The sequence below is a fragment of the Bombyx mandarina genome, chromosome 22, assembly GCF_030267445.1.
Source record: "Bombyx mandarina strain Sakado chromosome 22, ASM3026744v2".
In the NCBI taxonomy this organism is placed as follows: domain Eukaryota; kingdom Metazoa; phylum Arthropoda; class Insecta; order Lepidoptera; family Bombycidae; genus Bombyx; species Bombyx mandarina.
The window spans coordinates 7,707,801-7,735,059 of record NC_143228.1 but is presented as its reverse complement, the minus strand read 5'-3'; the positions used below and the strand labels follow the sequence as shown (position 1 = coordinate 7,735,059).

Genomic DNA, 27,259 nt, shown 5'->3' with positions numbered 1-27,259 from the left:
GACGCCGGACCGGCTGTCGTCGGTGCCATGACCAGCAGCCCTCTCGGTGGGCAGGCTATCCGATGCCCGCCTAGATAGCGTCGGGTAGGGTGGGTTATCCTACGGAATACCCCGCTGGGTCAGAACTAGCGTGGGTCGAGGATAGCCGGTCTTCCATCATGCGGATGCTCTTGCGTAAAATGCGTGCAGAGCAGCTTGCACATTGTCTTCTTAGGCCCCCTTCGCCGGTCCTCAGACCGACATGTGAGGGGAACCCGAAACACTTAGAGGGCCAGAGCTTGGGCGAGATCCGCCTCCGTGGCCCCCGCTCGACGGCGGCGGGCTTGTGCGTCTCTCACGCGCCCCGCCGCCTCCTTCTGCGAGATGGTGCACTCGCATTGAGCGAGAAGTCGAGCATCAGCTTCCACAACTCGTCGCCGCCGAGCGTCGACGCCACAACTGTTGACAACGACAAGTCGTATCCTATTTTTGCGACGAGGTCACGGCGCCACCCCTTCCATGCGAGGCAGATGACGAGCGTACTATGCTCTACCGTGTTCAAGTCTCAACTACACAGGTGGCACTCTGCCGTCGGCTCGGCTCCGATCCGGTGCAGGAACTCACCGAAGTAACCATGCCCAGTGACCACCTGCGTGAGTCGGAAAGTGAGGCGTCCTCTGTCACGATTCACCCAATCCACAAGGACTGGGCGAACTGCTTCGACGATCTTACGACTAGCCGAAGGATCGGCCAGCCGCCTGGACCATGACTCCAGCACGGATGACGAGAATGGGCCCTCCACGCTCGACAACACTGGGGCTGGGATGCGCCACGCCCATGCGCTGGCCCACGCTCATGGCATTGCTGACGTCCATGAGCGACGGTGACCACTTACCATCAGGTGGGCCGTATGCTCGTCTGCCTACAAAAGCAATAAAAAAAAAACCAAGGTCAGTTCGCCACTGGTAGTCAGCGGCAGCGCCTCCACCTCCAGGACCCAAGACGGCGTCCCAGCCATCCAGTACACACGCCGCCTCGAAGGAGATGGTGCAATAACCACGGATGATCCTGACCGGGATGGTGCGTTGCAGACTGGCCCCGCACGGGCGCCCCGTATAGGGCCATTGATCGCACCCCTGTATAGAGACGGCGCGTCACCTGGTCAGGACCCCCGACGTTGGGCAGAATCCGGCTTAACGCGTCGGCCACCCCCAACAAATGAGGGACCAGGTTCTGAAAGTGAGCACGGAAGAACAACGACTGTCCAGAATGAGGACGAGGTACTTCAACTGCACCCCGACCACAATACAGACGCCTCCAACCACGATATTGGCTTCGACAGGTGGCGCTCTCCGGGGCATGTGGAACCACATTCATTTTTATTATTATTTTATTAATGGAGCCTCTAGTAACCATCAAAACGACCAAAATACGGAGAGTTGCTAGAGAGATATATGTATATGTTGTGGGTCGCAAACCTGTTTATTATTTAAAGCTAGGCTAATTCTCTTATTTCTTGATTTGAATAAATATCTAGTATCTGAAGAGGTAGGTAGCGTATGTTATAGGTAGCGTATGTTATCAGCGCGCATGGTAGGTTAAAAATTATTCTAACGGCATAGAGATATTAAATAAATGCTAAGCAAAGTACAAGTCGCGAGGACGTTTGCTGGTCTACCGTAAAAAAATTAAAAGAAATCCATAATTTTGTAAATAATTTAAACAAGTTTTCTTTTCCAATGACCGGTGTGTGTAGTGATGTCCCCGTTGACCTTGACTTGAGTCGGCGGGGTGCAAGTCACCGCTAAGTATCACGTGGTACGACATGATAGATAATATTCCAGCCCGACTCACAGAACATTATCAGTTTAATACAAACAAACGAATCTTTGTTCTTGTTAATGTTAACATATTTTTTAAACATTATTTTAAAACAGGTGCGTAGTTTTACTCGCGTATTAGGTAGGTACCTACTATATTAAAACAATTACATATACTGATACATATTAATATGTATTTAATCCTTTGCTAATTTTGAATGTATAATATTAATGTACTGTATTAAATTTGATAACAAATTTCAGTTTTCCGTCAATTATGTATCACACTGAATCAGCTGTTTTGACACTAGACTTTAGGAGTCAAATAATTGTTTTGATGTGAAGTTATTAATAATAGAACGCAATTCTCTTGTTTAAGCTAAAAGTTCTTTGACTTCGTCAAGAAACAGAACCGTTTGGAGTTAATTTTGTTGTCATTGCGAAGTTCCAGTATCACTTTAATTTATCATGACTCTAACTATAAGAAAACTATTAGATGCCAATTATTCAAAGCTTGTGAATTCCATTGGAAAGGTGAGTCCGTGTGTATTTTAAATTGTATTTATTGTAAATAGTTAGCTATTGTGCAATAATTAATAGTAAAACGCATTAAACTGATTTAAAACATTATTCTTCCTTAAAGATAAAAAGTTGTGCGACTTATGCCACAATTATTCGCAAAAGCAAAATATATGCCAGTGCTCAAGAAGCAGTTCAAGATGTATCAGATGGCTCAAAGTTATTGGTTGGTGGTTTTGGACTCTGTGGAATTCCTGAAAATCTAATTAAAGCTCTCAATATGAAAAAAGTATCAGCTCTGACAGTGGTATCTAACAATGCTGGTAAGTAGTATAAATATATACTTGAAAGCAAATTCAATAATTTTTGACTGGTATCCATTGGCAGCGGTTACCACTCACTCATATTTAGGCAGTCTTGATTCTTAGCCATAGAAATTTAAAAAAATACGAAAATCCAGAAGTAGCTGTTCCTTTATTGCCCCAAAATTACGTTCCTGGTATTAGAAATAATAAAGTAATGTTTGTTTTAAAATTATTTTCTAATTATAGTGCAGAATATGCTACAGTTAGTAAATTTTTAACTGTAATAATAATAAAATAGATAACAAAATCACAAGTGACATGTGGACCTTTTATCTACAGATAAGTGCATTATTATTGTTATTTAGTAAGTCAATCTGATATTACCCACACAAATTTGAATGGAAGCTGCAACATTTCTCACTTCTTTGATCAAAAGAAAAGCTATATAATGAAATGTAAATTATGCATGTTAATAAAATATATGTACTTCAAATTAATAAATTTGTAAAATAGACTTGTTTAGTTGCTTTTCATGGATGTATCAAAGGGATGGATTCATGGATGAGAGAAATTAAGAAATAATTGAAATAATAATTTCAAAAGAAATTTAATAATTCAACAGGTGTTGAAGATTTTGGCTTGGGTATTCTTCTTAAAAGTAAACAGATAAAAAGGATGATCTCCTCATATGTTGGAGAAAATGCGGAATTTGAAAGACAATTTTTAAGTGGAGAATTAGAGGTATTTACCACCATTATTATAACATAGGAATAAGTGCAAAAAACGTCCTTAATTTTTAACTAATGCCTAAATAGTTACTCAATATTATTCGTGGCCCATTGAGAGCTAATAGAGGTCTCTACTGCATCAATACAATAATAATAATGGTTACTATCTTTATGTGCCTGCTTGTATCCTACCCTATCATCAGTACTTAAGACTAACTCAAAACTTAAATTCGATTAGTTTCACTTACAAAAAATAAGAACAAAAATATTTTACTTCAATTTTAATATTCATTGAATATATTGTATATTTAGCATTGCAGTTGTCCATAGACTGCAATTATCACTATCTACCAAACCAGATAGGGTCTATTCTATCAGCCCACAGATGTCCACTGCTGGACATAGGTCTCCCCCAAGCCTCGCCACAAAGGTCGGTCCTGTGCTGCTTGCATCCAGTAGATCCCCACGAACTACAATAAGTTATTTAGATAGGTTCATAATAGTATATATATATAAAAATTAATATAATTTCTAATATAAAAATACATACATATAGATTTATTACAGGTTTAATATATAGTAAACGGCAACATTATTATTATCTAATTTATTAACATGTTCAACTTTTTAAAAGAATAACTAAGAAGGTAAAAATATCTGTAATTTTAGGTAGAATTGACACCGCAGGGTACACTGGCAGAAAGAATACGTGCAGGAGGTGCAGGTATTCCTGCCTTTTTCACACCTACTGGATTTGGTACTTTAATTCAGGAAGGCGGGTCACCAATTAAATATACCAAGGATGGAAAGGTACAAATTAAAACTAGTATAATAATGTACAATAATATACATAATGGATTAGGATGGTTCCACGGTGTTTCTAAATTGATGACGTCAGCATCGCTGACGCCATTCTCTTCATCATTATTATTGCCTTCCATAGTGACAGATTAAGACTCACTTTTCCAATGAATTCCATTTATTACATTTCAAGTGTACAAAGATAACAATAGAGAGCTTTGCTTCGTTCGACTGTTCGAGCCGGAATATATTGTGCGTTTTTTTTTTAAACCAGAATAGGTTTAAAAGAAAGTAACGTTTAGGGGTTATGCTAGGCCGGTGGCTGGAGGAGAGATTACGCTCGCACATCTCGACCCCTGTAGGTGGTGGCTTCCCTCCGGTGAAGGTCAAGGGGCGACCTAAAGGGGTCGAGGCCGCGCGGTGCGCTACCACCACTAGCGCCCTGCCGAGGAGAAATATCTTCACGATAAAAAGAGCAACCGATTGGCTTTGTATCGCGTCCCGACCCGGCAGGCTGGTTCTGGTCCAGCGGGGTATTCCGGGACACCAGCGGCACCGTCTGGGCAGCCTGACAGGTTGCCTGCAGGTATTTACCGAGACCGTCGTTTCAGAGCCTTCGATTCGCCTCGAAGGCTCCGTCGGCTGGGCGTCCTTGGGGTGAGCTGCGCCGTCTGGTTACAGTATTGACCGCGGTACCCGCTTATCTCATCCGGGTTCTGACCTCGGAGGGGATCGGACGCTTGGGCGAAGAGTGCAGAGGAGTCGTTTAGTGGGTAGGGCCCTGAAAACATCTTTGGGCCCGCGGTCTCGCAGTCGCGGAGCAGTCCCACATACCCCGCGCGCCCCCTACGCGCGGTGTCCTCGTAGGAGGTTCGGCCCCGGCTGAAAAAAAAAACGGGTTATACTAGATTCACAGAACTAGTAGATGAGCTCACGGGGTCTTAACCTGATGACGTTGCTAATAATAGCCCTATCAAGAGCAGTGCTTCGCAGAATCTACCGCCGTATCGGAAACGCGACTCACTGAGAAACTCAGTGGGCTGTGTCCATGGGTTAATTTACTCGCCGAATCCTTTCGGTGCTTAAGGTACCTAAAAGCACCGTTAGTGGATCGAGAGGATCCGAAATGACGTGTTTTGTGCGACAATAGTCACTCGTATTTATAGTAGAATAGTGGGGGTAGCTTACACATGAATTTTCTTGAATACAGTCTGAAACAGTTGTTTACATGCTTAACATTAAGGAAACAGTTAACTTTAACTAATTTTAGTTAGCCAAATAGTGACGTTGCCAACATATATTTCATCTATTAAATAATATGTACATTTCGATGAGATAAAAACGAATAAAGTCAAATCTTCAAAAGGTCAACTACATATTTTAATGTCATTTGTGCATAATTATCTGATATCATTTCAGATAGATATTCCTAGCTCTGCTCGTTTTGTACAGCAGTTTAATGGTAATAATTACGTAATGGAAGAAGCAATTACTGGCGATTTCGCTTTTGTTAAGGCTTGGAAAGCTGATAAACATGGTAATCTAATATTCAGGAAAAGTGCCAGGAACTTTAATCCAGCTATGTGCAGGGCTGCTCGCGTAACTATAGCCGAAGTGGAGGAAATTATTGATGAAATTGATCCAGATTTTGTTCATGTACCCTCAATATATGTGCACAGAATCATAAAGGAAGATAATTTTGAAAAGAGAATAGAAAGAAAAACTACAAGAAAACCAAATCAAACATCAAAATCGACTGATTCTCTGAGAGAAAAGATCATAAAAAGAGCTGCTTTAGAATTTAAAGATGGGATGCATGCAAATTTGGGTATAGGTACGTAATTAGAGGCACCTCTATGAATTAAATTAGTTATTATTCTAGACGCGATTATTTTTTTGGGCTATTTACGCACTATAATCCCTACGCCGAAGGGCCGCCCCCTCGCTTATGGAGCAGTGTGTAGTTTTTCTAGAATGTTCACTCACTAAACGACTCCTGTTCTCAATATTTTTCTACTTGCCTAAAGACCATTACAGGTCATGTGATGCATTATGATTACCCCAACCTCTGGATTCAGCTAAAATAGTAATTAGATGGTATTTGGCAGCCCTGGCTGGATAAAAAAACTCTAAAGTATTCTATGTCTACTAGACGTACTGTGTAATTTTTTTTAAGAGCAAGCCGATATTCTCTTATGTGGAAATCCCAAGCATTAAATTGCCAAACACTCAAAAATTTCAGCAGGTAAAGTAAAGTGTTCCTCTGGCGACTTCCGCGGTGAAAGAATTATATCGCCTAAAAATGTATCATATAAATCCTACCTATCTGCCGCAAAACATTTGTTAGGGTTGAAGAAAGTTAAATATTATGTCAGTGACGGTATTCAGCTTGTGGTGTCTATGTGCTTTGTTAACTATTTAATCCCAAAGTGCGGCGTGAACTCGTCTGCCCAGCAACTCGTACAAAAATAGTGACAACAAAAACACAAAATACTCGAGGTGTTTGTGATTTCTTGAAATACTGGAATTTTACGTTTAAATGTCATCCACTAAAGAAGTGTGGGAAGTGGCAATAACGTATATACATGTCCTTGAAACCACGTAAAAATAACATTTAATTAACCTAATAATAAAAATGAGCTAAAAATAAAAATCAAACCCGCAAATTACAATTTGCATAATTACTGGTGGTAGAACTTCTTATAAGTTCGCACGGCCTATTTCTGCCGTGAAGCAGTAATGCGTTTCGGTTCGAAGGGTGGGGTAGCCGTTGTAACTATACTGAGACCTCAGAACTCATATCTAAAGGTGGGTGGCGCGTTTACGTTGTAGATGTCTATGGGCTCCAGTAACCACTTAACATCAGGTGGGCTGTGAGCTCGTCCATCCATCTAAGCAATAAAAAAAAAATATATATATCTCAAGGTGGGTGGGTGGCGGCATTTACGTTGTAGATGGCTCCGGTAACCACTTAACACCAGGTGGGCTGTGAGCTCGTCCACACATCTAAGCAATAAAAAATTAAAAAAGTTCGAATGAATAAGCAGCGGCTACAACAACGATGACAGTCCGGAATTGTTATTAATTGAATACTCCAAATTGGTAATGTCATTTTAACGTAATTTTTTTCAGGAATGCCTATGCTGGCAAGTAATTACATTCCAGAGAATGTTAAAGTTTTGCTTCAATCAGAAAATGGAATACTAGGTCTCGGTCCATTCCCCACAGAAGAAGAAGTGGATGCAGATTTGATCAATGCAGGCAAAGAAACAGTCACAATACTTCCAGGTTTCTCTTCGTTTCATATTGTTTGCTAGTTTCGTAGGTTGAAGGTTAACTCAGTCGCGTGTGGAAGCAGCAATGTAAAACATTTCTCAAAACTGATCCGGCATTTTATTTTACCCGCTATTGTGGGTTTTTATAAAAACCGTTGCTTTCCAATAATTTTGCACAGATTTCAAAACAAACAACATTTATATATAAACTATGCAATCAACTCTAACAATGAACCTAAAACTAAAAACCTTATAAAATAATAATAATAATAAATTAATAACTAAAATATATTATTAAAAGGAGTCCCTTTAGGCAAGGTTCCGAAGATACTGGCAGCGTTCCCCCTTTGAATAGCTAGACTAATTCTTTGTCCAAGGTAGCTGCCAGCTCGTCAGTCTTCTGTGATGTCGACTAATCATTTTGCTATTTCCTTAAAAAGCCTTATAGCGCTAGGACCTCACGGACGTAGGGTCTCAACATTTTATATTTGAGCAAATTCAACAACCACATATAAATTTAATATTTAATTTATTTTAACTAGCTGACCCGGCAGACTTCGTGGTGCATCAATCGATAAGTAAAAGACCTAAACTTTTGTATAAAATAAACTTAAAACAAACAAAAGGAATCCGTCCGACGGGGGCACATCAAAGGAAAAACAAAATTGTTATTTTTATTTAATTCCGAGCATTTTCATATTTATTTACCTTTTAAACCTTCTCTGGACTTCCACAAATAATTCAAGACCAAAATTAGCCAAATCAGTCCAGCCGCTCTCGAGTTTTAGCGAGACTAACGAACAGCAATTAATTTTTATATATATAGATTTTATGTAGTTCTGTACTGCAAAATGTTATAGGGGCCTCATTTTTCTCATCGGACGACAGCTTCGCTATGATCAGAGGAGGTCATATTGATCTCACTATACTAGGAGCGATGCAAGTTTCTCAATATGGTGATTTGGCCAATTGGATGATACCTGTAAGTTTTGTAATTTTAATTTTGTTTTGACGTGACAACGTTTTATAATTCGATGGAGCCGGCTGCACGCACGAAAAAACATGACTCGTGCGGCGTTACCTCGCTCTGAGGCGTACATGTTTTCGTCAAGTATGAAGTTCAGTGAAAAGTGAATGTGGTGTCAATTGTTTATAGCAACGATAATTGCGATAATTGTAAAATGAAACCATTCCATCAGTATTTTCTAATGACGTTGTCACGTTCAACTATCGTCAGTAAACAGACTTTACAGACAACCGATTTTTTTAACAATATTGAATGCCATTAGAAATACAACTATGTACATGACCATAATGCAATTGGTCAGCAACATTTAACTTATATTCAAAAGCGACGTGGTAGAATCAAAACCTAATCTTTTTTTTCTTGATCCTTTCTGTAAGATGATTTTAATTTTATTAATTCATCTTGATCCTTTCTAGTGTGTATCGAGAGAAGTTTCTGCTAGACTACGTCCATTTGTGAACTTATTATTTTTGCATTCGCACATTTTCAGGGTAAAATGGTAAAAGGAATGGGCGGTGCAATGGATTTAGTTTCTGCCCCAAGAACTAAAGTAGTGGTCACAATGGAACACACCGCCAAGAATGGATCGCACAAAATTCTCCCAGAGTGCACCTTACCGCTCACAGGAAAAAACTGTGTGGATATGATCATTACCGAAAAAGTAAATATTTTAATTTTATAACCTACTAACATTTTTGTAGTGAAGTATGAAATGTTCCTGCGAAGATTTAGATAGCCCTTGTTTCCAGGAGATATCGAATTCATGTCTCCGATACGATTGTTACGATATCACTGTAAAATGTTTTACTCATGTTCACTATTATCTTACATTTTATTTATTTATTTATTGCATATATGGATGGATGAGCGTACAGCCCACCCGGTGTTACGTCGTTACCAGAGTCCATAGACATCTACAACGTAAAACGCGCCACCCACCTTAAGATATAAGTTCTAAGGTCTCAAGTTAGGTTACAACGGCTGCCTCACCCTTCAAACCGAAACGCATTACTGCTTCACGACGGAAATAGGCAGGGCGGTGTTACCTACCCGTGCGTACTCACCAGAGGTCCTCCCACCAGTAATTACGCAAATTATAATTTTGCGGGTTTAATTTTTATTACACGATGTTATTCCTTCACCGTGGAAGTCAATCGTGAACATTTGTTGACTACGTATTTAATTAGAAAAATTGGTACCACCAGCGGGATTCGAACACCGGTACATCGCTAGATACGAATGCACCGGACGTCTTATCCTTTAGGCCACGACAACTTCGACTGTGTCGACACGACGAATATGTTTGCACGAAGCTATTATGGTGCGAGGGAAATAAATTATTTTAATGATCTCTAATTTTCAGTGCGTCTTCGAAGTAGACAAAGAAAAAGGTCTTATATTAACTGAATTGGCAGAAGGCGTTAAAGTGGAAGATATTGTGGCGAGCACTGGTTGCGAGTTTAACGTAGCACAAAAAATAAAAACGATGGGTGACGTCACCAGACCCGAAACAATCACAGAATAAAAATGTAATCACAACAAATAACAGATATGAAACGTTATCAAAATTATTTTTAATTGTATAGCCATTCTTCATTTTATTGTTTTATCTAATCATAAGAAAATTCATTCCAAATGATATTTATTGTAAAATTTCACATCGATATTGGAATTTAATGATATGTTGGGGTTGAATTGGATATTTACGGTTTAAGGACGTCCTTGATTTTTACTGCATTTTTGCCCTTACTAGGTACAGAATCACACTATTAAGAAAATATATATTTTGTAGCAAGAGACGAAAAATAATTTAATGAGAGATCTTCAAAAACTTTGACAGGGAATTAGAGCTATTTGCACGTACTGAATTATTCTATATAATATTATTTCATCATTCAGATTTTAACAAAATGGTCGTTGATTAGTGTATTTAGGTACATATTAAAACAATCAAATATTTGCTTAAACGATTTAAAATCGAGTGATTAGTAAAGCCCAGATTTAAGTATTTAAGGTTTCCGTTGAGATTGCTCTGTACTTTTCCTGCAAAGTGGGTTTGTAGAATCTGTTTGTCACATGTGACAATTAAGGTATTAATTAATTCACTGTAGCGAGATTCGTCTAGCATGAAATTAACAGGCTTAAACATTCCTCGATTCTGAACATTTTAAATCTAGTTTTTGTCGACTATATTTATTTCGTTATCTTCAATGAGTCTACAGGGTATTAATAAAATCTAACTCAGGTAATTTTAATAATTCTAATCATATCGTATTCAACGGTCACATGTCGTCAACTGTCTTCTTTCTTGAAGCGCATGTCTCAAAAAGTCTTAACGAGATAATTGCAGTATAGTACTTACTACTGAATTAATTAATGGTAACTTTTACTGATAACTCTATACTGATAACTTTTTAAATAATACTAGTCGCGATTTAAATCGTAAATATATGTATAATTTTGTACTGCTGTAATATTTAATATACATATATTCGATTAATGATATTAATCTTTATAGTGTAAGGGTTGATTTATACAAAAATATTTTTCGAATGTGAATTTTATCAATGTTGCAAATAAACAAACTGTTGAAACCTTGTTTGTTTTATTTGGGGAGCACCTCGTTCGCGCGAAAAAATGACATTGTCAAACAAAATATTTCGAAAGTATCCTTCATAAACATTCTGTTCAGTTTATAATCAAATAACTTTTTGTAATTAATATCTATTGATATGAATGGATTAAACCATCCATTGGTTATTTGGAGTGCATGTTGGCTATGGTTGAGTTCTTTCTTTTCTATAATATGGTCTTTGTTTTTATTTTATTGTACGTATTTTTTTCTTATTATGAACTTACTATAAATAGATAATCCATTAATAAGAACAAAATTTTTAATTTAATAAAATTTCATATATTCTTACTCGAGAGACGAGTGTGTCAATGTCGAATGTGGAGAATCGAATGTGCTCAACGTGAATTTAAGTTTATTGTTTGCTACTTGGACAACCCTCACGGCCCATCTAGTGTTAGCGGTTACCAGTGTTATTAGCGCGAGTTTTTTAACGTTCTCGATAGCGTAAAAGTTAGCTCATATTTGTATGGAATGGGATCGTTTGCCTACGTTTGCCGCTAGGGGCGCTGTTCCAACTGCATACAAAATTGGGCTAACTTTTACGCTATCGAGAACGTTAAAAAACTCGCACTAAGCACACAGTACACATACCCTGTTTTCCAAGTACAGCACAAGAGCGCATTATGCGGCATAATGCTCAACGATAATATAAACAAAATTTCGATCAATGCCAACTTAAAGAAAAAACACTAGTCAATTTTCTGTCACTAAGTCGGTATCGATTGCGAGTATCACGCGAGAGCAGTACTTTTGAGAGTGCTCGATTGTGCAAAGCGTTGCTGTAGTTGAAACATTCAACGTTGAGCATTATGCCGCATAATGCGCTCTTGTGCTGTAATTGGAAAACTACCGGTGACAGAAAAATGACAAGTATTTTTTCTTTAAGTTGGCATTGATCGAAATTTTGTTTATATTATCGTTGAGCATAATGCCGCATAATGCGCTCTTGTGCTTTAATTGGAAAACAGGGATATGTACCATCACAACGAGAATGTCGAAATGTCGCTTTTATATTATAACAGCTGCTTCACCGTTCGAAGGAAAACGTCTATGCGTTTAGTGCGAGTTTTTAACTTCTCGATCGCGTAAAAGCTAACTCAAATTTGTAATAGCGCCCTTAGCGGCAAACGAAGGGAAGCTCACTGTTTGCTTCGTACAATACGCAAGTTTGTAATATGCGTCTTACTATGAGATAAAAAGGGGATTATAAAACCCACAGAAGAAACATGAAAAATATTGCTGTTTGAGTTCGTGATGTTATTTTTTTCATAATTAAAATCATAAAAATCCTTTGCAAAAAACGTATTTAACATTGGCTGGGAAAGTTGGCAACGGTCATGATTATAACTCCTTCGTAGTTCCATCACTTCCATCAATAAATACGAATACACTGGCCGTCTGATCTATTAGCCCTAATTATTTTTTTGGTTCAGGTCTAAACGATATATTAACAAAAACTGGAATGGATTTGATGAATGCCTTTGTTTTACTATCAGGATTAGTAATGCTTCCGTCAAATGTTCATATTTTGTGTTCCATAGCACAGGGGAAACGCATTGAGTTAAGTTAATTTTTTTAAATTCGATTAGTAATAAAATAATTGATAATTATCTATGTCTATGGTCTCCATGGGACGACCAATTCACAGTCTGCCTAGTGTTAATTTATTATGGGCATAGATTATACACTTAATATATTTGAGAATTATGGGAGTCTAGAGATATAATGCTAATCTCGATAGTCACATTACAACATGAGGCTGAAATTTGATTTGTATTGCTTATGACAAACCGAAATTTATTTTTGATATTTTTTGGTGCTTTTAACAACTAATAAAATGGCTATCGAACATCGATATTTAAGCCGTCGATTGCAATATTTTCAACAATTTTCATTTTCATATTTTCAGTCACAATGGAAAAGTAGTATGCTGCCCTTTATGGTTATGTATCATTTCGATCATCATAGTAAATATAGTAGGATTAATTCTTTGTATACACCAAATAAGTTCTTGTCACATTAAAACTTTTCAAGCTATTTCGGATGGGATGAGGAACTACAGAAAAGGCCCAAGAAATAAACATTTCATAGACAATCTACAGTGGTTCTTAGACTGCTGCGGGGTAATTATATATTTTCAAAGCTTATTTATTTTTATTGTTAAAATGATAGCCGCTATGATGCATAATCAAAACAATATTATATTGTTAATATGTCTAAAGTAATTTTACTTAAGTTTAAGTAAAAAAACGAAGAAAATAGTTAATTGTGATGCATTTAATTTTAGCTCAATTCTTATAAGGATTGGTTTTCACTAGATTGGTTTGACAAAGTACGTGACTATGAATGGGACTCTACATCGAACAAAAGGAATGCAAATATTAAAGAGAAAACGGTGTCTGATAGCGTGCCTCTAAGGTTTTTTTTATTATTATTTTATTATAAAGGAAAGATTAAGGTTGATCTTAAATAATCAGGAATCATCTAAATCGCGAGAAGTTGTTTTGTGGTAGGTACGTGCTTTTTTCAGAAGTTTGTAGAGAAGAGTGCCAGCCATCAGCTACGAGTTTTTTATTTTTTTTTATTGCTTAGGTGGGTGGACGATATCACAGCCCAGTTGGTGTTAAGTGGTTACAGGAGCCCATGGACATCTACAACGTAAATGCGCCACCCACCTTGAGATATAAGTTCTAAAGTCTCAGTATAGTTACAACGACTGCCCCACCCTTTAAACCGAACATTACTGCTTCACGGCAGAAATAGGCGGGGTGGTGGTACCTACCCGTGCGGACTCACAAGAGGTCCTACCACCAGTAGAAAATTTTTTTACCTGGTCGTCGAACGTGTCAAACGTAAAACATACAACGAGTTATGATTAATACACTTCAGAAATACTGAACATGGTGTTGTGTTTCGAAATTAAAATCTATGGCAAGAATGATCCCTTAGACCATGAATGAAGCTATTGCCATGAGCCATTAACACAGCCCTGCGTTTACCGCTATGCCCAGGATACGAAGCATCGTCAAGCCTATGAGTGCATATATACATTCCCCGACTACCGTAGTCATTTAGTGATGTTGGTTTAATCACATTTGTGATAGTTATTTAACGTGTAAGTTGTCTTTTGTGTTTTAAGGTGTTTATTAATCAAAAATTTTTTAGCTGTTGCAAAAGTGGTTCATGTATACCTAATTATCTTATCGAACTGGGGACTCATTCTATAAATACTAAAGGATGCGGTGAAATAGCTTACAACACTGAAATAGTTATAATTTACATAAATCTTCTTCTCTTTGTTTCAATCGTATTAACTGAGGTAAGTTATGAAATATAAAGGTAAATGCAAATAATAGTTTAATTATGACAATAAAACATTCAGACGGTTAGTTGAGCTCACGTCCTGCTTGGTATGAAGCGGTTAAAGTAGCTTAAAGATATGAAAATAAGAATGCCGTCACACATTTAAAGACAAGAGTTCGTAATTGTAAATGTAAGCAATTTCATCTAAGACTTGGCGGGTAATTCGACATTTTTGAAATTGTAGATATTGTTTTTTGTGCTGGTATTGGACAAAAGAAGAATATGCAGTGATAAATCTCCAAGAAATTATGACATCATGCAAGTTATGCCTATGAAAAATAATTTAAATGTGACCAGTAGTTCAATAATAGACTTCAACTCCGACGGTAGCACCAACTCTGAATTAAATGATGTCGAAAATTAGAAAAATATCTCATGCTACAAATGAACACGAGGTATTTATTAACGTTAATTAATCATAAATTGATAACGATTAGTGTATATATCAGAGACTGGCTCAGAGGATATGATCGATTCCGTTTGCAATAATTTGTATCACAGGTCAAACCACGGTGTTTCTCGAGCGCTATGACATCCTTCTTCAAACGAGACTTGCGGAGAGTACTTAACGGTAGGCAGTGGCTTGGCTCTGCCCCTGGCATTGCTGAAGTCCATGGGCGACGCTAACCACTGACCATCAAGTGGGCCGTATGCTCGTCTGCTTAAAAAAAAACCAAAGATAGAAAAATAAATGGTTTTCCGGTGTGCCCCATTGTATCTAGCGTAACCATTGGTGCATTTATATATTTTTCAAGTTCCTTAGATAGATTAAATACATAGATCGTAACCCATAATTTTGTCTAAATATTGCACTAGCGTAAGATTGTCATTTCGAAATCCGACTAATAACTTGATAACACTTTTAATGACACTTATTTTGTGAACTTAAATATGAAAACCAAAACCTTAAAGGCTAATTAATATAAATGTAGTCAGTAGCCACATAAAGGCTGATTGATAAAATAAAACTACTGCTACACGCTCAATATCAGCTATTTACTTTAGTTCGGTGAATCAAAACAAAATTTTACCTCTGAATTCTTGACGATTAATTTATTAGGTATTTAGAACTTGTTCTGTTCTTTAACTTTATCTGGAGCCCCTATGATCATAATATGATGGGATACTAAGCGTAATTAGTTCAGTTCTTGTACTGTTTCGGTTCGATAAAAGGATGTCTCACTTCTGATATTTCAAACTTTTGAAAAATGTCTCAACGATATAACTCTACTTGGTTTCAAATAGCTGGTAGATACTAATTTTTTTGGGAAAACATACATAACATGTACTTGTAAAAAGTTTTAAAGGAGAAAAAAAGTTTAATTTCCAAAGAATTCCACAAGCCGACATGGTTTTGATATTTGTTATGAAAAATTTGGTTGTGTGGTCATGTTTTCTTTGCCAGTTTCATGGATGAAACAAAAATAAAGAATATTATGTGTGTAATCTATGATCTATTGCATATTTAAGAGTATATTGGCTTAGATTCTTTTGCCTTTCCTAATAAAGAAAAATTGTACCAAAAAAAAGGTCTATGGTACTTGAATTTATTTTTGTCAATAATTTGGTAGTGGTGTTCACCAACCCAATTTATTTAAAGTTCACTAACTGTATCGAGTAACAGAAATTTCCGATGGTTTTTAATATTTAATTCATAGAACAAAATTTTGTTCGTAGGCTCTTACATGTAGGGTTAATTTTGTGATTCTAACCTAAATTCAGATTTTTAGATCGTCATGGTATTTTTGTCTGTTATAAACTGGGCCCGCTGTCGTGGACCCGACGAATTTTGGAGAAAGCGACGGATTTTTAGATTAGCCGCTCATTATATTGGCCGTCGACGAAATTGTTATTCGATTGCAGTTCGAAATGTTCACCGAGCACTGGTTTATGCAACCAAAGCAAGAAAGCTTAAGAAAGAAGACATGAAAAGTCTTTGGGACGTCAGAATAACGGCTGCTTGTGAGCAACACAATATTACACTATTCTCTTTAAGAGAAGGCTTGGACAGAGCTAATATAATGTTGGATAGGAAATCTTTGTCAGACTTGGCTTCATGGGAACCAAAAACATTCGAAGCGCTCGCTGCTGTAGCTAAATACAAACTTGAAACAGACAGATTCATAGATGGACAAGATAAATGTCACCCCACAGGAATAAATCTAAACCTTAAGGATGTTATGTTAGAAGCATGGTTGAATGAAAAGAAAAAATAATTCAGATGACATTGTTTCTTTATTTCTAGTTGTTAGCTGTACAAAAAAATAAATACTCGAAAATAAATTATCAGCCTTTTATTACCTAACTACCTAATTCTCTTTTTAACTTTTTTGTTAGTTCATTTTGTTTCTCCAAAAGGTATAAATTTTCTATCTTTCTCTTTTGTTGCCGTTCCATATCTCTCACTACTCCTTCATGCATCTTTTCCCTGAAACAATTGAATACTAATAAAACCTTTAAGTTGCTTAATTACTTCCAATGTTAACAATATTTTCATTAATACAAGATCGAAATAAATGTATTTAAGTATATAATTTCTGTCTATTTCCAAGATCAATTAAATCCATAAGATCAATCAAATGATTACATAAAGTAAATTTTACCAATCAATAACTGAAGAGAATATTTACTTCAATGATATTTCTCAATCTGAATATTTAAAACAGTCTAAGATGCTTGCACTTAATCTGTTTTTGGTTCACACATTAAACAAAAAATCTATCAGACATGCTTATTTCATAGATGGGTGAATAAGTTCATGTCCCACCCGGTGTTAAGTGGTTACTAGAGCCTGTAGGCATCATGATATGAATGTTGCCAACTGCCTTGAGAAATAAAGATGTTAAAATTTTAGCTGCAATGAAATGGGCTACTTTTTAAATAGCAACATATGACTGCTTAATTCGTATTTATATTTTTAAAGCAACTGTAATGGCAGAAATCAATGGTGCTGGTACAATAATTATAATAATAATAATAATTTATTACTAAATGAACTGAATGCTTGAAGTCAATCCAGTATGATTAAGATATTAAAGCTAATGTCACTATTAATTTGTTGTATATACCTACTTACTTACATAATATAACAAAAATGTTTCACCAATTTTATTTAGAATATGACATTGACATGCTAAAGCCATTAATCTTTATCAATGATATTATCATTCGTCTTACCTGTCGGCTTGCTGCTTTAGGTGAACATATGACACAATCCCTATTGTTATAGAACAGGAAAGACCTAAAACTAATTTAGAACTTGAAGAAGACATTCGACCAACTGCAAAGCAAAGGCTACGGTTTCAATATTACTGTATAAGTTGTTTAAAACTTTTTTAGCTAAGTAGCGTAGTATTTACTCTTAGTACGCTAATTCTTGGTAGACAACATTTTACTATAGTTTAATTTGTGGTTATTTTTGTAGTGTATTATGATTATCTATTGATATGTCCACAAAACCTATTGACTATTGACCACTATTGACAGTTTTGACAGTATTATCCATAGACTTAAAAAATTTAAAATAGTATAGGTACCGTACTTCAGTGGTAGGTATTATCATTTACATAAGCATTACAAGTGTATTATCTATGGTATTGTCTTTGCTATAGTTTAGATTTGTTGCTTTAATCTTTATTAAAGCTTTTTTTTCCCTACCTAGCTGAGAGCCTTGAGAGGCTATTTCAGTGTAACCTTAACTAATAGGTGAGCTCATGGGGCTCAAGCCTGACGATGTTGCTAACACGAACCTTAGCAAGAGCCGTACTTCGCAGAATCTACCACCGGATCGGAAACGCGACCCACTGAGAAGATCCGGCGGGAAACTCAGTGGGCTGTGTCTGGGGATTAATTTACTCGTTGAGCCATTCTGTCCATTCTGTCCGCATGATCGGGAATGTGTTAAATAGACATGTGTAAGTAATGCGAGTGATATTACTCGGGTAATATTACTCTACGATGTAATGCAACATCACACATTACGCGAAGGAAACAAACATCACACCATCACCCAACATGTTTCTTTCTTTGTCGTGTAATGTTGCTTAATACACGAACGGAACCGAGCGAGCGAGACAGACCGATCGACGCAAAATAAATGAGCAAGCGACACGGAATTATTCCTAGTGATTTGGAACCGTATGTCCTGGCCGCTAGGTACATTTTTATACCTATGGTACGTCTGAATTTTAATATAGGTATTTGTGTTTATATTTTTCATGCGGCCAGCCGGTAGTTTCCCGCAAGTACTTACTTAATTTTTTATTCGCAACTTTTGTAAAATCGCTAGTCGCTCGTAATTGTTTAGTAATATTTCATATTAATTTTTGTGTTTGATTTGAATTACTTAAGCACTTGTTTGAAGATAGTTTTATTATTTGTTTTAATGCGTGTTTAATAAGTGAAAGAAATAACGGCGTCTAAATGAAAGTACAGTCCTCATTGGATGCACTTTGAGGATATCGCGCCGAAACAATGCATCTACTGCTCTCGTATATTAACATTATTGTCGAGCTCAATTTGCAGTCTAAGTCGCCATATGAAATCCGTTCATCCCACAATAAATTATATTAAGTAAAAAATAAAATTATTATATTATTAAGTAAGTCAATCTCTGTCAAGTAATATAACAGTGTATTACAATACAAAGTTCATACTTTGTATTGTAATACACTACTGTAATGACACACCCGAATCATTACCTAAGTGATGTGTTGATACACATCACTTAGGTAATGATTCGGGTTGATACACATCACTTAGGTAATGATTCGGGTGTATAGATACAATGTATTCGTCGTCACAGTATCTATTGAACGCACCGAGTAATGTTAAGAGTGATGTGTAATGTTTTCGAGTAATATCACCTGTCTGTAAAAGTGATGTCATATCACATTACATTGGGAAGTGATGTTTTGCGCAAGTCTAGTGTTAAAGCTTGATTGTTGCTACGGTACCGAGAACTAGTGGTTGGTTGGAAATGATTAATTTGAGACATTTATCTACTGGGATGAAATGAAATGAAATGAGATGAGATAATATGGGATGAAATATAATCTCAGTAAAATGGTGGTCATTTACTGAGATTTTTTCAGAGGACTTTTTGGAAGATCCCGAGAAGTTACGTCCAGCGGCTTTGTTTAATTTTCCCACATTTGTTCACTTTCACAGATATTAAACAGTTTATGAACCACCGTTATTACACATTCAAACCCGAAAAAAACACTAAATAGACAAAATAAAACAAATCACACAACTTCGCTCTTCGCGTTCCCGCCAAAAGTCAGCAATATTCTTTTTTTAAGGGATTTTATGACCTGGTAACTAATATCTTCAGGTCAAGTCTTATTTTTATTTTTATGAAAAATGATAATATGGAGTGAAATGAAATGAAATGAAATGACGATAATTAATTTGAGACATTAATCAACTGGGATGAAATTAAACGTAATGAGATGAGATGATATGGGATAAAATATAATCTCAGTAAAACGGTGGTCATTTACTGAGATTTTTTAGTAGACTTTTTTTGCGGCTTTGTTTCGTTTTCCCACATTTGTGCACTTTCACAGATATTAAACGATTAATAATCACCGTTATTACGCATTTAAACCTGAAGAAACACTAAATAGATAAAATAAAACAAATCAATACATGGAACTACAACTTGGAAGGCTCTTTGGCAGGAACGTGAGGAGTGAAGTTTAATAAATTGTTTTATTGTGTTCATTTGGTGCTTTTGCAGGATTTAACGTGTTAAAGTGGTGACTTATAACCCAAACCAATTAAAATATATACTAGTAGTAGTGATATGGGTGCAAAGGTATAACTGCATGGATAAACTATTTTTAATAGATTAAATTAAGTAGTAGGTCCTTTATTTAAATATTTATAAATTGATCTGTAATAAGCCTATCAATTTTATTCTTAAAATCGATTTATTACAATGAAATTAATTCGATTAATTAGTAGTTTATAGCAACCCTAACGCCTGCCGCGTCGGCAGCCGCGTCTGATCGCGCGCCGCGACCAATCAGGGACTCTCGTTGTCGGTTCCCGGCGCGATTCAAAGAGTAGCGACTGAGTGGCTTTCCTTTTGGCAAGCCGCGCGTGCGCCTTTACTGGCGCCGACAGTTCACCCGCAACCACCGAAGCATACACACGAGAATACGTCCGCACCTCGCTCGCTACCATTCCTTTTCGAACTTGTTTGTGGGACCCTCTGGAGTATTCATTATTCATACCCAGTGCTCCAGCTGGACAACACAAAACTGGCGCCTCAACGTGATAAGGAAAATCTAGGGGTGAGTCGACGAATCGTACGGGTTTTGCCAATACAATTGTGAACTCATGGTCATGGTGAACACTCGAAGTGATAACCGTGCTAGCCGAAATCGCAGGGATGATGATGCAACGGACCCGTCGTCTGTCCGCGTCCCGCGATCGGTCTCCCCGAGCGCGTCCGCCGCCCAAGAAAATGGCGCCGGCGACGCCTCGCGCACAATCTACGAGTCCTTTCGAGAAGCATCTACGAGCGCGTCTCCCGCCTGCGAAATCGGCGCTGCTGACGCCTCGCGCTCCAATCACCACAACCGATCCGGCGACAGCCACGTGGCCCCCGCCGAAGCCACCTTCTCCAGCGAGCACGTGTCAACAATAGTAGAGGCACTACAGCGGAGCCAAACAGAGGTTTTGAAATCATTATTTGAAACGATACGGCACAACACATCAACACCAGTGCCCGCATCACATGCACACGCGAACTTCGCTCGATGTACCACGCGCTTTAGTGGGACTGCAGGTGAGTCGCTTGATGCCTTCCTGGATGCGGCCGAGGCCTATCGCGACTGCTCCGACATCTCGGATGAGAACGCCGTCCGGGGATTGTCGATGCTGTTGTGCGGCGACGCTGCCGTCTGGTGGCTGGGTGTGAAGTCCTCCATATCTTCGTGGTGCGATGCCGTATCAGCCCTACGAGACGCTTTCGGTGATCGCAGACCTCCACACCGTATATACGCTCAACTATTCAAACGAGGTCAACAAAACGATGAAAGAACGGACCGTTTCATCGCTGCGACGCGTGCTCTTCTCGCGAAGCTACCTGCCGGCGACCTAAGCGAGAAAGTCCAGCTGGACATGATCTACGGACTCCTCAGCCGCCGCGTACGGGAGAGACTTCGCCGCGACGAAGTAAGTTCATTCGACGTGCTCCTGCAAAGAGCGCGCCAAATTGAAGACGCGACGGACGAACTTCGCTACGATCACGATGCCTCAAGACCAACGGGAGAATTAGCAAAAAAACCATACGAGTCGACGACCGGCACCGGACGCACCCGCCCTCCGCCAGCAGTAGCAGCGCGCACGGCCGCGTGCGCTCCGAGCGGCGTCGCCCCCGGCCACGAGCCCGCGACGCAGCCGCCGCTTGTTCCCGGAACGCCGCGTGTATTTGACTCCGTCGAAAGGAAGCGACGCCCAAAATGTTCGTATTGCCATTTCTTCGGTCACGAGAAGAACCAGTATCGTAAGTTAGATTCAAAACAAGGTGATCAATCTCATACTAACTTACTTAAAAATAAAACTCACTCAAAATCTAGTGAAAGTAAATTTAAAAGTGATCAGTCATTTTATTGTGTCGATTCAAAAGTGTGTTTTAAATTTGAAAACGACAAATCAGTAAAAGACCGTATTCATAGTTCTAATTTAGTGCATGAAATTTGTATACCTATTTTGCCAAATAGTGATGCATGCACTGATACCTACACACAGTATAAACAGCGGCGAATTCCACAAAATTATAATTTTGCTGCCCATAATTCAAATCGTTCGCGGTTTAAGGTTACTGATAACAGTGATAATGCCGATCGAGTTCGTATTGATCGCCCAGGTTCTTCTCGAGAAAAGAACCACAATATCACTGCATGCAACACAAAATGCATAACATGTAATCGATCGAGTGACGATCGCAAAAATTATAATAGTCCGAGCGAAAACATTACTCATGTTAACCCTTCAGCCGCCACAACTGAAAATGTTAACTCTTTGTTTGTCGAACCTAAAAATGATAATTTTTTTTTAAACAAAAGTAATCATTTGGATATGTTTTCTGGCGTCGACGGACATCTCTGCCGCAATGCCAATACAAACGGGCAATGTCAAACATTAACCTGCGCGGTCGCAGAGGATTCAAATTTTGTTCATCAAAGATGTCCGGCCGACAGTAAGATTTGTATACCATTATTTGAAAATTATTGTGATAAAAACGGGATAAACCCGAAGTTTCCGAAATATGGGAATAAGCGTGATGTAATGGGATTTGATTGTTTTTATGGTTGCGGCGATGACGATCTTGCGGGACTCCCTATTGGTCGTGACGTACGGCCGATTTTTAACATAAATATACTGGGTTTTGACGGCACCGCTTTAATAGACACAGCTGCAAAACACTGCATCGCGGGTCATACGCTATATGCTCTCCTCCAGCAGAACAACCATCCTCTCCGCGTTTCCTCTCAACGAGTCAGACTTGCCGACGGTGTGGTGCGCATTATGGACGTTTTTACCACCACACTCGATGTACGCCTAGAGACGACAATTATTTCCACTCCATTCCTCATATTTCCTGAATCCACCAATAATGAAACGTTATTAGGAATAGATTTTATTACCGCAGCTGGAGTAGTAATCGACTTCAAAGAAGAGGTTTGGTTCTTCAGTGATGATGCGATGGTAAAGTATAATCCGTGCTTCGAACCTAAGTCGCGCAAAGTTTCCTGCGCCGCTACAGACATCCTTAGGGATGACGAAGGTACTCACCTTACGCCAGCTGAGCGACAAGCGCTCGCTGACCTACTGGACAGGCACGCACATATCTTCAGAGCAGGGGGAGGTCCAACACCGTTTGCTGAGCATCGCATAGAAAAGGGTGAGCATGCACCAATTTCAGTACCTCCTTACTGTTTGAATCCTTCGAAGAAACCGCCTGATATTATATTAGGGAAATACCATACCCAAGACCTTACCTGTTACCACGGTAACAAAGACTCCTTACCCAAACCTGTGATTCCTAAGAGGAAACGTGGACGCCCAGTTAAAGCTGTTAATGTCCTAGTCCAGGAGCGAGGGCGTTCTCCAGGACTAGAGGGGGAGTATATAGCAACCCTAACGCCTGCCGCGTCGGCAGCCGCGTCTGATCGCGCGCCGCGACCAATCAGGGACTCTCGTTGTCGGTTCCCGGCGCGATTCAAAGAGTAGCGACTGAGTGGCTTTCCTTTTGGCAAGCCGCGCGTGCGCCTTTACTGGCGCCGACAGTTCACCCTCACCACCGAAGCATACACACGAGAATACGTCCGCACCTCGCTCGCTACCATTCCTTTTCGAACTTGTTTGTGGGACCCTCTGGAGTATTCATTATTCATACCCAGTGCTCCAGCTGGACAACACAAAAAGTTTAGATAAAATAGTGGTTTTTGAACTTCCGTGGTCTTTTTTGTATTTCCCGAGAAACAATGCTCAGTGATTTTGTCACACAATTTGGTCTACATAATTTATCATTAATAAATTTTAGTGAATTATGATTGTGTGTAACTTGTGTGAAACTAAAAATTAGAGTTCAAAAAGCATATTAAGCATCTTCTGAATTATACAGGGTGTGTAATGGCTCAATCCGAAACGTGGCTATAATATCAAAAATGTAGATGAAGTTAAAATCAAAATTATAATTCTGTCGTAATTTGTAATTTCATACAAAAACCAATTTATTAATTGTTCCAACTGTTCGATGGCAGCCCTGATTTTATAAAGTCAAAGTATAATAGCCGGCAAACTTCTTGAGCATTTGTTGACGTAGTGGGGGTAAGTTCGCGCATGGTACACTCACGTGCAAAAACATTATTTACTCTGCGTCATAATGCAATTAAATTATTAAAATCAACATATGCATTTATTTATATATTTATTGGAACATCACCAAAAAATATAGGTTAATAATTGTAATAATTCAATCTTGGGGTAAAATAGATATTCCTTCTATTAAATCAAAACTAGACCTGTTGCCAGGTCTTGGTTCAGTTGAAGCGAAGCTGGTATTTGTATTTTTTTTTCGTTATCATAATCTTGACCATCATCATCATCACTGTTTTCATCACCCGAGTCGCTATCATCGTGATGAGTCAACATAGGCCTCATCGGTTTAGTTTACAACTCGGTTGGTTCGGTCTTCTTTTTTGTCTATAATTAATTATTTTTGAAGATATTCGATTCGTAGTAATCGAATGTAACATTTTTCAATTACCAGCTTCCGATTATTTTCTGTTTTTTTTTCCATCTGAAGCCTAGCTTTTTCATAATTCGTCGTAAACATCATTCCGAGCCATTAAAATTTATATCTTCTTTAAATTTTTCGAAGCGTTTCTACGGGACGGAGTTTCGCTGCTTGTTATGTAGTTATTATGATTACATCTTTTTATTACAGATTGAACGAAACTATCCATTCCGGTAACTTTCTTCTTCCCTGATCTTTTCTTAACCGGAGTCCGAAACACGGCGAGCAAGCCAGAGCCTTTAGCTTCGTTAATAATGCACCTAGCAGTACTCACTGATGTTTTTGTTACTTCCGAAATCTGTTTTACTTTTTCCATATCATTCATCCCCTGTTTTATAATGAAGCAATATACGTCGTACACAATTTTTCTACCCTTTCTTTTGTATACTACACCAGTTTGTCGCGGCATAGTGTACTTTTTATAAAAAATCAACAAACATTCAACAAATAGCAATGGCAACAAAGTCAACAAGCAATTATTATAACAAATAACTTAACGATTAATAACGATAGACTTTTCACTCGAATATATTAAGTGTATAATCTATGCTTTTCACTGTACGCAAGCGTACTTTTGGGAGCAAGCGGAATGAGGGCGCGGTGCGGGGCGCAAGGTTCAACTGATCTACCAATAACGCGCTCGATACGATTTCCCCTGCCGTCGCGCCTCGCCCTCACCACCAAAGTGATCTAAAATTCGATTCTGCGCAGTCAAGGTCATTTGCTCAGGAAGTTTGCCGGTTACTATACGTTGTGTGTGTTTTAATTAGTTAACATCACGTCCATCTTTTTGAGCTCGGAGAACCCACTCAATTAGGGACTATGGCATTTACTTCGTTTTCGTATAACTTCCGACTTCCGAAAGCAATGCGAAGTTGTTGGGATGTTTACAATAATTTTTACATTAATATGATTTTTACAATAAAATCACTTTTACGTTCAGCACGCACCAAGGAGGGCCTAGTGAAAGCGATATCGCAGTCTTCAATTCAATAGTGCATATTTGGCAAAGAAAAACATATTCTGTGCGAGCACTCAATTCATACGATCTATTAATTTTACGTCCAAGTGGTACCGACTGGTGCTAGGGCGTCTTGTGTGCCCGCGCGTATTTACTACCGCCTGCCTATTCCTGCCGTGAAGCAGTAAAGCATTTCGGTTTGAATGGTAGGGAAGTTGTTGTACTTTAAAAAGGGAGACTTAGAACTCATATCTTAAGGTAGGTAGCGGCATTCAGGTTATTAATGTCTATGGGCTCCGGTAATCACTAAAAACTAGGTGTTCCGCTTGTCCACCCATATAATCAATAGTCTATTTATTGAATACATTTAAGTAATACAAAAGTAATCTATAGGTATATTTCAGGCTTAGACCGCTACACCTATCTAAAGCTTTATAGTATTTGATTCGATATTCTAGATACCCTGTATAGGTATTTAAAAAAAACTTATTTTAACATTCTATAGCCTGTTAACGTCTCCATTGGATGATCTGATATTTTCCACTATGTTATGGATATTCTAATCGAGTTGTACGCGGAACGGGATTGGGTAAGGGTTAGGTACTTAAAAAGTAAAATCACTAGAAGTATTTGTTTTATATCACTTTTAGAATAGAACAATCAACAACATAATTTATGTTTTATATACAAACTTATAGACTAATTTTAAATTTAAACAGATGATAAACATTAAGACGACAGACGTTATTAAATAAAAGGGAACATAGTTTTGAGTATATTGCAATAACTTAAAGCGATCCTATTTACAATCGTCACTCTGTAACAGCATCACAAACACAAAAAAATCAGTTGTCCGCTTTTAACGAAAGATAAAACGACACATCTCTTTTAAATCACATGTCCTTTAAAGCTTTTCACTGCACTAATACTTTAGAAGTAGTGCTTGAACGAAGGGAATTCATATAAATTCACTGGTAAAAATAAAAGTCCTTATTTGTGTTCCATTTTAAGAAACGAAGACGAGCTCCTAGTCCTAGTAGCTACCTTCCGCAGTTGTCATAGAAGCTTGCAGAACCTCTATTGGGTATCTCGGCGAATTCTCTTTTTAGTGTACATAATTTACTACTAAAATCAACATTTCTTTTCCTGCAATTTAAATTAGACTTGGTTTAGAAGCAAGATAACAGCGTATCTTAAAAAAAAGATTTTCTGGAGTCGAATTAACTAAATAAAACCAACGAAGGTGTTGCAAATTAACACCAAGCCCCACGGTACGCTTTACTGGTGGTCGCCGGGCACTCGATCATCAGCGCTCTCTATCAGCGAGCTACCCGGAGGCTGATTAGTCGGTGTTCCATTCATTCTCTTCCATGAGAGAAAGCACCATGCCTGCATCAGTAAATGTACTCATACCTATTTCGGATTATCGTTCATCAGTGCATTCTCTTCCATGAGAGAAAGCACCATGCCTGCATCAGTAAATGTACTCATACCTATTTCGGATTATCGTTCAACAGTGCATTCTCTT

The 27,259-nt window shown here is 38.2% G+C and overlaps 6 protein-coding genes across 9 annotated transcripts in view; 4 read left to right on the top strand and 2 right to left on the bottom strand.

Moving 5' to 3' along the window:
- The first annotated feature begins 1,613 nt into the window (after positions 1-1,613).
- Positions 1,614-11,049, top strand: SCOT (Succinyl-CoA:3-ketoacid CoA transferase). Of its 2 annotated transcripts, none has more exons than XM_089736736.1 (10): positions 1,614-1,916; positions 2,179-2,333; positions 2,443-2,641; positions 3,246-3,364; positions 4,021-4,161; positions 5,572-5,986; positions 7,285-7,440; positions 8,288-8,409; positions 8,945-9,115; positions 9,818-11,049. In XM_089736736.1, exons 2-10 carry the CDS (start codon positions 2,268-2,270, stop codon positions 9,977-9,979), a joined length of 1,551 nt encoding a protein of 516 aa, XP_089592862.1. In that variant the 5' UTR covers positions 1,614-1,916; positions 2,179-2,267; the 3' UTR covers positions 9,980-11,049. The 2 variants fall into 2 exon arrangements, with proteins under 2 accessions (XP_089592862.1, XP_028040694.2); XM_028184893.2 differs by having other exon boundaries at positions 1,614-1,941.
- Positions 11,050-11,186: 137 nt separating this feature from the next.
- On the top strand, positions 11,187-14,816 carry LOC114250857 (photoreceptor outer segment membrane glycoprotein 2). Its single transcript, XM_028184907.2, has 6 exons — positions 11,187-11,283; positions 12,523-12,649; positions 12,999-13,212; positions 13,377-13,507; positions 14,255-14,408; positions 14,637-14,816. The coding sequence occupies exons 1-6, from the start codon at positions 11,187-11,189 to the stop codon at positions 14,814-14,816; spliced, it is 903 nt and encodes a 300-aa protein (XP_028040708.2).
- A 1,144-nt stretch (positions 14,817-15,960) lies between these two features.
- Positions 15,961-16,735, top strand: mRpL20 (mitochondrial ribosomal protein L20). Its single transcript, XM_028184917.2, has one exon. The coding sequence runs from the start codon at positions 16,189-16,191 to the stop codon at positions 16,666-16,668; it is 480 nt and encodes a 159-aa protein (XP_028040718.1). The 5' UTR covers positions 15,961-16,188; the 3' UTR covers positions 16,669-16,735.
- On the bottom strand, positions 16,669-17,935 carry LOC114250867 (protein PET117 homolog, mitochondrial). Its single transcript, XM_028184921.2, has 2 exons — positions 17,630-17,935; positions 16,669-16,880 (listed from the first exon to the last, which is right to left on the bottom strand). The coding sequence occupies exons 1-2, from the start codon at positions 17,722-17,724 to the stop codon at positions 16,754-16,756; spliced, it is 222 nt and encodes a 73-aa protein (XP_028040722.1). The 5' UTR covers positions 17,725-17,935; the 3' UTR covers positions 16,669-16,753.
- A 2,851-nt stretch (positions 17,936-20,786) lies between these two features.
- Positions 20,787-23,716, top strand: LOC149500323 (uncharacterized). The gene has a single exon (XM_089737191.1). The coding sequence runs from the start codon at positions 20,801-20,803 to the stop codon at positions 23,699-23,701; it is 2,901 nt and encodes a 966-aa protein (XP_089593317.1). The 5' UTR covers positions 20,787-20,800; the 3' UTR covers positions 23,702-23,716.
- A 2,632-nt stretch (positions 23,717-26,348) lies between these two features.
- LOC114250846 (pancreatic triacylglycerol lipase) overlaps positions 26,349-27,259 on the bottom strand; it is a 40,024-nt gene continuing 39,113 nt past the window's right edge. For all 3 annotated transcript variants that reach the window (XR_016325106.1, XM_028184891.2, XM_028184892.2), the window contains exon 15: positions 26,349-26,877. Coding sequence is in view for 2 of the 3 variants with exons in the window: in XM_028184891.2 (XP_028040692.1) it covers positions 26,772-26,877 (106 nt within the window). In the remaining variant the exon portion in view is untranslated. The remainder of the gene's footprint in view (positions 26,878-27,259) is intronic.